Source organism: Centruroides vittatus, unplaced genomic scaffold, assembly GCF_030686945.1.
Source record: "Centruroides vittatus isolate TY-2023 unplaced genomic scaffold, ASM3068694v2 contig_748, whole genome shotgun sequence".
NCBI classification, from domain to species: domain Eukaryota; kingdom Metazoa; phylum Arthropoda; class Arachnida; order Scorpiones; family Buthidae; genus Centruroides; species Centruroides vittatus.
The window spans coordinates 164,648-174,520 of NW_027122484.1; the positions used below are offsets into that span (position 1 = coordinate 164,648).

The following is a 9,873-nucleotide window of genomic DNA, read 5'->3' on the forward strand; positions in this document are numbered from 1 at the left end:
ATGGTAAAAGAACAAAATGAAAGTAAAATATGCAGCAGAAACACTCAGAGTCTCTGTTGCAGATGCAGTTAAATATTGTGACAAATATTTTCACCTACTACAATTTTAGAATTTTAGTGCAACAGTAAAATTTTTAAGGAATCTTCATGATTAATTTGACGTTATGAATGCAATCAATCCACATGGAATGGAATGGAAAGCCCCAATGCAAACTAACAATGGAAAAGACTGCAAGAAATTTTTCGCAATAGCTGAAGAGTATTTCAGAAATTTGCATGATAAGAACTAAAATTTGATTTGCAAATCAAATCGAAAAATGGTTTTTCTGGGTTTTTTAGCTTGCATGAAAAAATTTTTCTAGCTTGTTTGTTGAAATTATTGAAACTGGACAGCAACAACATTTGCTTTTTTATGGCTTCAGTCAAGACAACTTATAAACATTCCTTAGTAGCATTAGGAGATTAGGAGATTATAATAGCAATAATACCACATGCAAGCAATTTAAAGCAGCATTTACAATATTGTTAATCCAAAATAATAAAAAATGGAAACTGTTTGCCATTTTATGAGATTTTATTGTTGTATGTTTTCAGTCAAACAATCAAGAAGGATTACCTGGAGATTCCACTTGAAATGATGTATGAAGAGAAATACCATTTCTATGTTCTTGCCTTGTTTAAAATTCCAATAACAGAGTTTTTTTCATGTGTAATACCACATTGTAGTTGATTTGTTGCACGTAAGGTTGCAGAAAAAACTGAATGTTCTATTTGTGTTGATGGTTTACTTGGAACTTTAGAATTTTATTTTCTTATTTTTCAAAAATCAATTGGTGGTTTAATCAACCCTTCAACAGATGTTGTCATGATATTTACTGTCACAGAAAACACTTTAAATACATTTCTCACAAAAAATAATTTTGTTAGTATTAGCAAATCATTCATGATGATAATGCAAGGTATTCTGAAGATGTGTTTTAAAGTTTAATAGAACATGATTAAAGTAATAATCCTTTGCTTCCTCACACCTATGTGTAGGCACCTGATTGAAAAATCGGATAGAGAATCAAAAAAATATTCCTGGGAGAGTCCTGGCTGAAATGGCAGATAAATAAACCGAGATTTATACCTGATAATATAGTAATTTTATGTTGTTTTTATCTTTCCAACGTTAAATTCAACAGAAAAACAAAGGTTTCATTCACTCACGACATGGCGCTCTGTTCTACAGTGAAGCCATCTCCGGATTCAAATGTGCCGCTAGTGACAGCAGAGATAAACGCATGTGCAAGAAACAACTGGCGACTGCCATTATACATACAGATGTGTTCCAGATTAAACTTGACATTTTCCAGCTGGCTACAGCAAACAATTAATCAGAAAGTCGTAAAAGTTTAGTAATTCCTCAATGAAATAATGGCAATTTTTTTGAAGAAAAATCTCTGTAAAACAAACCTCTGTCGTCCTCCTATGTGAAAACTTGTCAGAATCGTTACCTGAAGGCATAGATTCTCTGACACCTGCCATTGACTTATCTCAGGCATGTGTCGCTGGGTGACGTTGTCACACCTAGTCAAAATACCTACTTAATGAGTTGGCCGTGGCACCTGAATTTTTCAGCCTCAACATATTTTTAAAGATGTTTGGCACAGACAGAAATTGGTTTCCGCTTTTGTCCCCGAACAGTGTTTCTTTTTTTTTTTTTTTTTTTTTTTTTGTCAATAATACGTTTACTTAAAATTTATGGATTGATTAGCGCTTTCTTAGATACGTTCTAAAATCCGGGAGTAAATTAGAAAGTAAAAATCGAAACAAATTAATTAACTCTCTCCGCCCTGTGGGCACTAAGAGGGCATCTTTTAGAAGGCCCATTATGGGTTCGGCCAGGCCAACAATGGGGCGACCGGGTGGTGAGGGACGGGGCCCGACATATTCGAAAACATCGGCACTTGTTAGACTAGTGTTTCCCAACGTGGGGCCCTCGCCCCACAAGGGGGCAATTTGATCTTTAAGGGGGGCAATTCAAAATGGACTTGTTTAGAGTTTAAGTTAACCGTATAGCTGCTGTACGCCATATTTATTGTAAATATTGATTTAAGTTAGTTTTAGTTTTCTTTCTTCTTTGTTTCCCTTTCCTTCTAGAACTTTCGTTTATAACCCTTTTCCCTTGGGGTGGGATTAACAATTCTGGGAACCACTGAGAACAAAGAGATAAACGAGGCCCCGAGGCCGGTGAAAGAAGAGAAAGGACATTCTTTGCCAGACGTCAAGGTGGACAGACGCGAGTTGTGTTGTTCCGGGTCACATTTGGCAATGACGAGAAAGTGCGAGAGAAACTTCAACGAACACGACAACGAGAGACCTTCCAAAAATGTTCAACGTGGTATCCTACCCAGAGATTGTAGAGTTCAGCAAGAAAAAACCCATGTATTCCAATCTTTTCTATGTTCTATTTCCTATCTTATCTTTTTCCTACTAATTTTTCTATCGCTAGTTTTAAGTTAGTACATAAGTTTTAGTTATAGTTTTTATATTGTTGCAAACGGTATATGTTGTTTGCACTGTACTATTGTTACTTATTTTATAATATCGTGGAGTTGGAATATAAAATAAAACCTGTACATTTATGCAAAATAAATTACTCTGTTGACCATACTGTCACATAGTCTTTGAAACGTGTTTCTTTTGTCGGTCTACAGCTCTACACCATTTCACATGAATCCAACATCATATTATCTTTTTTTAGTTTCTAATTGATTTTATATACATCTTTCTAGCCCATAAGGAAATAAGTGGTGCAAGCGAGAAAAAAAGTTCATCAGTATTCGGAGAAATATTTAAAATTTGGTTTTATGACCCGCTGTCCACGATGAACGGTCACCTTTTTGTCTTTTATGCCAACGATCTTGACCAACGAATCAATGAAACGAGGTCGTCTTGAGGCACATTTGAAGGCAAAACACAATGCTCATATTAATTCAGATTTAAATTACTTTCAAATTTTGAAGAAAGATTTTGAAAAAAGAGTAACATTAAAGCCTCTATGCCTATTTGCTGCTCATAAAGAAACTATCAATCGTACTCTGGAGGCTAGTTATCAAATTTCATTACTCATCACTAAATCTGGGAAAAGTCATACTATAGGGAAGAATTTAATCAAACCATCAATATCAGCATTTCTTAAAACGGTTCTGGACAAAGATGACAAAGATGTTAAAGCTATGCCACTAAGTAACAATACTGTTAGCAGAAGAATAGACAAAATGAGTGAGGATATTGAAAAACAACTTGTCGAAAAGCTGAAATCAAGACAATTCTTGGCGCAAATGGATGAATCGACTTTGAGAGACAGTGAGGCCATACTTATAACTTACCAAAATTCTTGTCGATGCAAAAGTGAAGATATTTGGTTTCATTACCTTTATTGAATTATGTCACAAATATTTACAACAAAAATTTTGATAAGTTTCATTGGCTCCAAAAGTGTGAAGTTACCGATACCGCTATACTTGTTATTGTCGATCATCTGAAAATTTTATTGGCTGATTTAAAAGAAAGATTTTCTGATTTGAAAAAAATTGATTTCCCAACTTGGATGATGCAGCCAATGTTAGTGGATTTGTCTGATATTTCAAATTTGCAGTACCAAGAAGATCTCGCAGAAATGCAAAATAATGAGTCAATTAAAACATTATTTAATATAAAAGGTGCAATGGCATGGCTTTGTGAGGAAACCGAAAACAAATATCCAAATGCAACCAATTGTGCAAAAGAACTATTGTTACCTTTTCCATCTTCATATTTATCCGAATGCGGATTTAGTGCCATAAATGATTTGCTGCTAAAAAAAAAAAAAAAGAAATCGGCCGGATATAACTAAACGGGAAGACTCGAGACTAAAGTTAACTAAATTGGAACCTGACATAAAATCTCTCTGCAGTGAGCATCGAGAGCGAGTGTCTCACTGAATTTAAATAATAAATAATTACTAATAATTAAAATATTATAGAAAATCTTTCATTAAAATTATTTTGTACACTGTACTTGAATTTCGTCGTTCTCCATTATATGTTTTAAAAATTTACTTACTGTGTTTTCTCAATAATTTCCTAGTGATTTCTTCCTAAAACCAATCATTCAAGTTTCTTTAGTGAACGTTTCAATTTTCGAATATTAAAAATTGTGTATATGTTAGGGGGCATAAGAATTTTTGAAAGGCTTAGGTGGGGCATAGCACAAAAAAGGTTGGGAAACACTGTGTTAGACATTCTCGTGAATTTTTCTCTCGGTAAGAAGCGCTGTTATTGCAAAAATTGTCAGCATAAAATATGTCAGCATTACATTTCATTCTTATATTTACATTCTGCAGTGTCTTCTATTTCTATACCACTTATGAATATACATATTTAAATTTCCTGTTATCTGTATTTATTGCTTTATGTAAAAGTGTAGTGTTTACTTTAAATTTTAAACCTCCTACATGTTCTTTTATTCGTACTTTAGTTGTTTTTAGACTTCTTCACATATTAATAAGTATTTTTACAAATACAAGGAACAGAATAAAAGATTTACGAAGCTTCAAAGGTATTATTTTTATTATTATCAACGTTATTAGACTGCCATTTGAAAAAAATTGTAGACCAAAAAATTACCACCGTGGTCTGTCGGGTCCTGTCCCTTCTTAGTCTGGAAAACAGAGTTAGAAACATGTAAGTGTAAAACAAACGTGGAAAGTGTTTTGAATAGAGACCTCCCATTAAATATCGTTCCATAGAAATTGAAAGTCACGTCTTTACCAAATTGTACTATTAGCCAGTACACAGAAAAATAATTCTCCTTTCTTCTCTGACTTTTGGAGTCTAAAAATTCCCAAATCTCTAATCCATTCATTCAAAATGGAAAGGAGACTCGTATAAAAACAAAAAGGACCAACAGGTTAACTTCAAGAGAAAAATAAATTACCAAGAAAAATAAAAACAATGGTCGAATAAGAGAAAACAAGTGAAAAACAAGAACACATTTTCTTGTGTAGCTTACATATGATTAAGAATCACTTATCAGAATTTTATTTAAAGGAAGTAATATATGAGATCGAATTCAAAGTTTCCACGTGTATAACTAAGTAATGTAGTGACGCCCTGCAGAAAGTAAATTACGACAAAAGATTCACACAGGAAATAAAAGCGATAACAGAGGATTAGCAAGAAGTAATAATCCCTTGCGATATTTACTTCCTTCTTGGCATCGTTAAGCTGTTCGAAAGATTAATAAATTCCGGTAAATACACACGTTCTCATAAATTAGAGTTTGACGTCTTTGTATTTTACTTTGCATTCACGTACTGTACTTGCATACGTAATTTATCCTTTACAACAGAAAAAAGTTCTATATAAAAGTTTAATACTTTTAAATATTTTTATAATACATGTAAATCATGCGGCAAGATAACAATAAGAAGAAGAAAAGACAAGTTACAGTTTAAACCATAACAAAAACCAAATAGAGAACACAACGTTTTTACTATAACTCAAACATTCTACTATATATTAGAAAAATGTATTTAATACGGGGTACTAAAAACAATAGAGAACAGAACAAAATGTCAACAGGATCAAAAACCGGATGAAATAAACTCAAAATATATAGATTTTCCTTACATGACAATACTGTTCGAAGCAATAGAAGTGCGTTTACGTAAATGAGCATTAAGTAAGCCCCTACATACGGTAAATTACGTAAAATAATACGAAGAAGTAAATTTGGAAAAATCTCGTATCAAAAGAAAAATATGTATAAGAGAAAGTTTAAAAGAGCGTAATAATAATATTAAAAACAAATAATAATATTAAAAACTATGGGTCATTTTATTAATTTATAATAAAATTATTTTGAGTTAGTTGAAATATTTATAGAAACTTTTGTTTTTTCACATGATTTCTATTATTTGTTTTTTAAATCTTTGAATGAAGAGTTCATTTCACGACTTATAATACTCTTCTGACCATAAAGATTTACATTTCCTGTAAGAATATTTAAAAACGATAGATTTTTTGTAGGGAATTTTTATTTCCTGTTGTTAAAAAGTAAATTATGTATGCAAGTACACGAATGAATAATAAAATAGAGAGTATTCAAATTCCAATTTATCAAACCATTTTTTATTAACAGGAAACGATAAATCTTTTAGCAGTTGAAATACGCAAAGAAGGAAGTGAAAAATATCAGAAGGGAATTATCACTTCTACTACCTTTGATATCGCTTTCTATTTCCTGTCTGAATTTTTTTCATAATTTGCTTTCTGCAGAACATCACTAGATTAATTAATGTATTGATGTTCCGCAGGCCATCGTCATTCAAGTAAGTGTTACGACGTGACAGTACTGGTCATTTCCTTAGCCGATCATCAAAGTGTTGCTGGTCATTTATGTTAAATCAAATATATTTCATCAAAAAAATTATTTTTAAAAATTAATTTATCGATGCAATATTTAAATGTTATAAATGTATTAAATCATTTTTTTAAGTAAAAACAAAAACTTTTGTAAATAAAGAACAACGCTGCATGATTAACTTTTAAATTTATTATATCAAGTTTTAAACATATAAAGATACCAAAAGTCTTGCAATTATTAATGTTTATATTATAAAGAATATTAATTCTTTAAATGTATCTGTGAAGAATAGAGTGGATTCTTCACAGATACTTTTAATTCACTACCACAAAAAAGAGTAAACATTTAACGATTTATCGGCAATCACGGAAACAACTTGATAACCAATGCTTTTTGTTAATTTCGTGTTCAACACTTCTATAACCAATGCTTTCTAGAACTTGCAACACTTGTTTTGTTAATTCAAACAATTGCTCAGCTTTGAGATTGTAAACTGGATATAATGCAATAATATTCTGTAAGATACATCAGAAAGAGGACTCTCGTTCATCAATTGTTTTCTCATTTCGCAACATTTTATTCATTCTTTGGTTATATTTTATTCACGATACACAAGTAAATAGGTAAAAAAAATTTCAGCAACGAGTTACTTATCTATTCTTGCAACATTTAATGGTTCCGTTACTTATGATCTTTAACATTTTTGTATTTTGAGTACTACTAAATAACAAAGAGCTTAATTTCGAAAGCAGGAATTGGTCTCTGAAACAATTGTAAATGATACTCAAAGGTAAAATCGTCATTATATCTCTCCCTACTCGAGATATACACAACCCCGTTTATATCCACGCCCCATGGGCTTTTAACCAGCAAAATTCAGTGTAGTCGTGCAGTCTTTTCTGCCAAGTTTTCCTACCATCATTGAAGCAACATGTCGTCCACACGAGTCTGTAGTTTCACCTACAGCAAACCATGTAGCATTGTCACTAATTTATTTGCGGATTTCTTCAAGCACTTCCACGTGAACACATGGAAGATACTTTTTCTGCAGTGTTGATTCCTCGGGGAGATTTTTCTAAGTACTTCCTGAACAAGGGATGCTTCAGTTTACTCAATTCTATATTACATCCTATAAGGGTTCTTGCTGTATCTAAGAAAAATATATTTCCTTGTTCCTGAGATTCCAATTTTGTGCAGCAGCATCTGGGATGTTCGATCCTGTCGACATCCCAGATGCTGCTGCACCAAATTTGCATGTGTCTTGCAGAACGCACACGATCCTTAAAATGTTCTTTCTTCATGCACACAAATGTATTTTCACACACCTGGCAGAACACTTTTGCGCCATCCACTGTAAAGTCTCTCTCGGCTAACTTCGCTCCTTTCACCCACTTCAACAAAAGTCCAAGCACAGAACTTTTATGCTTACCCATTAAACTTTTTAGCTGTAACCGAATATAAAAGCTAAAGGCTGCGCACACTTCTGCACTTCACACTGTTGCCAAGTCTTAGGAAATGTCACCAATAATTTATTTAAAAAGTAGCCAAAAAGCAACCAAATAAAATTAAATTAGCTCAAAAGATAGTTAAGACGCCAATAATTCAACTTGGCAACACGTTTATAAAACGACGCCCAAAGGTGTCTCTGCTTCTGATACGAAATTCGAAATGGTTTTTCGGTTCCAACAATGGCATAAAGGACCGCATACACGAGAGTATTTTTCTGAATATTATGAATGTATTTTAAAAATTGCAAGAAAATCCAATAAATCGAGTAATTTTGCTGATTTCGGTTCAAAAAATGTAAAAAGTTCATTTTCGTCGGTTAGAAACATAATATGTTATTTTCGGAACTATCCTCGGCTTGTCCGATAAATCCGGGGACTAGTAATAATCTTAAACTTCGCTATTCTTACTTTTTGCCCGAGCAACGCCGGGTTTACCTGCTAGTATACTAATACTTGAATATAAAAAGGAATTAATAGTATACTATCAGATAGTACGTTAAATAATATAAGTAAATTCACCCCAATGACCTTCAATGGGAACCAACCAGCGGCCGGATGGCCGAGCGGTCAAGGTGGCAGCCTACCGCTCTGGGGGACCGGGATCGAATAATCCTCAGAAGTTTTTTGTGGGAGTGGTCCGTTCGGATATGTCGGGCCCCGGTCGCCCCATTGTGGGAATGGCCGAACCCATAATGGGCCTACTAAAAGAGGCCCTCTTAGTGCCCACGGGGTGAAAAGAGTTTAAAAAAATAATAAAATGGGAACCAACCAGTTTCGGCATTGAATGACTAGAAAAGGGTTAAACGTACAAATTTCATAAAAATAAAAAAGTGAAATGAAATAGAACATTAATACTTTACTGCATATTTACGAATTAATATTCACTTCATGATGTCAAATCTATGAAATTTTATTAAACAAGAGCCAAACTATTGTTGTTTCAGCTCATATAAAAGCAATTTATAGACTGTTTAGAAATCTGTAGCACGTAGTCAGAATGGCCGAGTGGTCTAAGGCGCCAGACTTAAGATCTGGTCCTCGTATGAGGGCGTGGGTTCGAACCCCACTTCTGACATTCTTTTTCTCTCATTTCATTTCTGGCTTTTATCACACTTGATACATGAATGAATAAAGTTTTCCGAGTTCATAATGGACTTAGCTTCAGCATAATTTTTGGTAAACAACAAAATTGGTAAGTTACATAAATCAATAGACCAGTGAGCATTTTTTAACTATAAGTCACCTGTTCTGATACTTTAAACTTGTAAAATCCTTTAACACTTTAATATATGAATGTTATGAATACTTTAATATATGAATAAATATGCATGTTTTGTGGGACGTGGAATTTGAATTATTGGCTCCATGTTGACTTCAAACATTTTTCTTCAGGGATCCATCGGCGTCTTTGTTTGTTTTCAAATTAATGCGACCTCTGGCTGATTTACTTCTGAGTTGTACCAATGCACCCTGCGAGCAATCTCGAGACCCCAGATATGGCCCTAATTTAAATTTTGATATTTTTACTCTGGTATTCAGTTCATAGAAGATTGGTTTGGGGTCCCAAACTTAAAATGCAAACAGTAGATTCCATTTCTGAAATATGCTCCTAAGTTTTGCCAAGATTGCATTAACTTTTAATGAGTAAGGAAATGCAGAACATGGGTGATCTACCGAGAGGATCCCTCGTGAATGATTTTCTTTGGGAAAACTGGCCTGACTTAGGCGTTAAAAGAAGAGAACCTGGCAAACTATGCAACCAGTCCAATTGGAAACTGGTCCCAATTTAGGTGTTAGTTTGTTTTATTAAGTTACGGCAATGCAACACTTGGGCGATCTGCCTAGGGGGGATGCCTTCACGGAGGTCTTTTAAGGAAAACTGGCCGACGTTATAGATGTGGAGAAAACCCGGAAAACTCCACATGGCCAGCCCGTCCGAGCAAGGTGCGAACCGATGACCGAACTCCCAGTGT

At 33.7% G+C, this 9,873-nt stretch overlaps 1 protein-coding gene and 1 non-coding gene across 2 annotated transcripts; both read left to right on the plus strand.

Annotated features, from left to right (window-relative positions):
* The first annotated feature begins 2,920 nt into the window (after positions 1-2,920).
* On the plus strand, positions 2,921-3,427 carry LOC136981224 (zinc finger BED domain-containing protein 5-like). Its single transcript, XM_067277503.1, has one exon. The coding sequence runs from the start codon at positions 2,921-2,923 to the stop codon at positions 3,425-3,427; it is 507 nt and encodes a 168-aa protein (XP_067133604.1).
* Positions 3,428-8,891: 5,464 nt separating this feature from the next.
* Positions 8,892-8,975, plus strand: TRNAL-UAA (transfer RNA leucine (anticodon UAA)). The gene has a single exon. It is a non-coding gene; the product is annotated as a tRNA-Leu (tRNA).
* Positions 8,976-9,873: the final 898 nt, after the last annotated feature.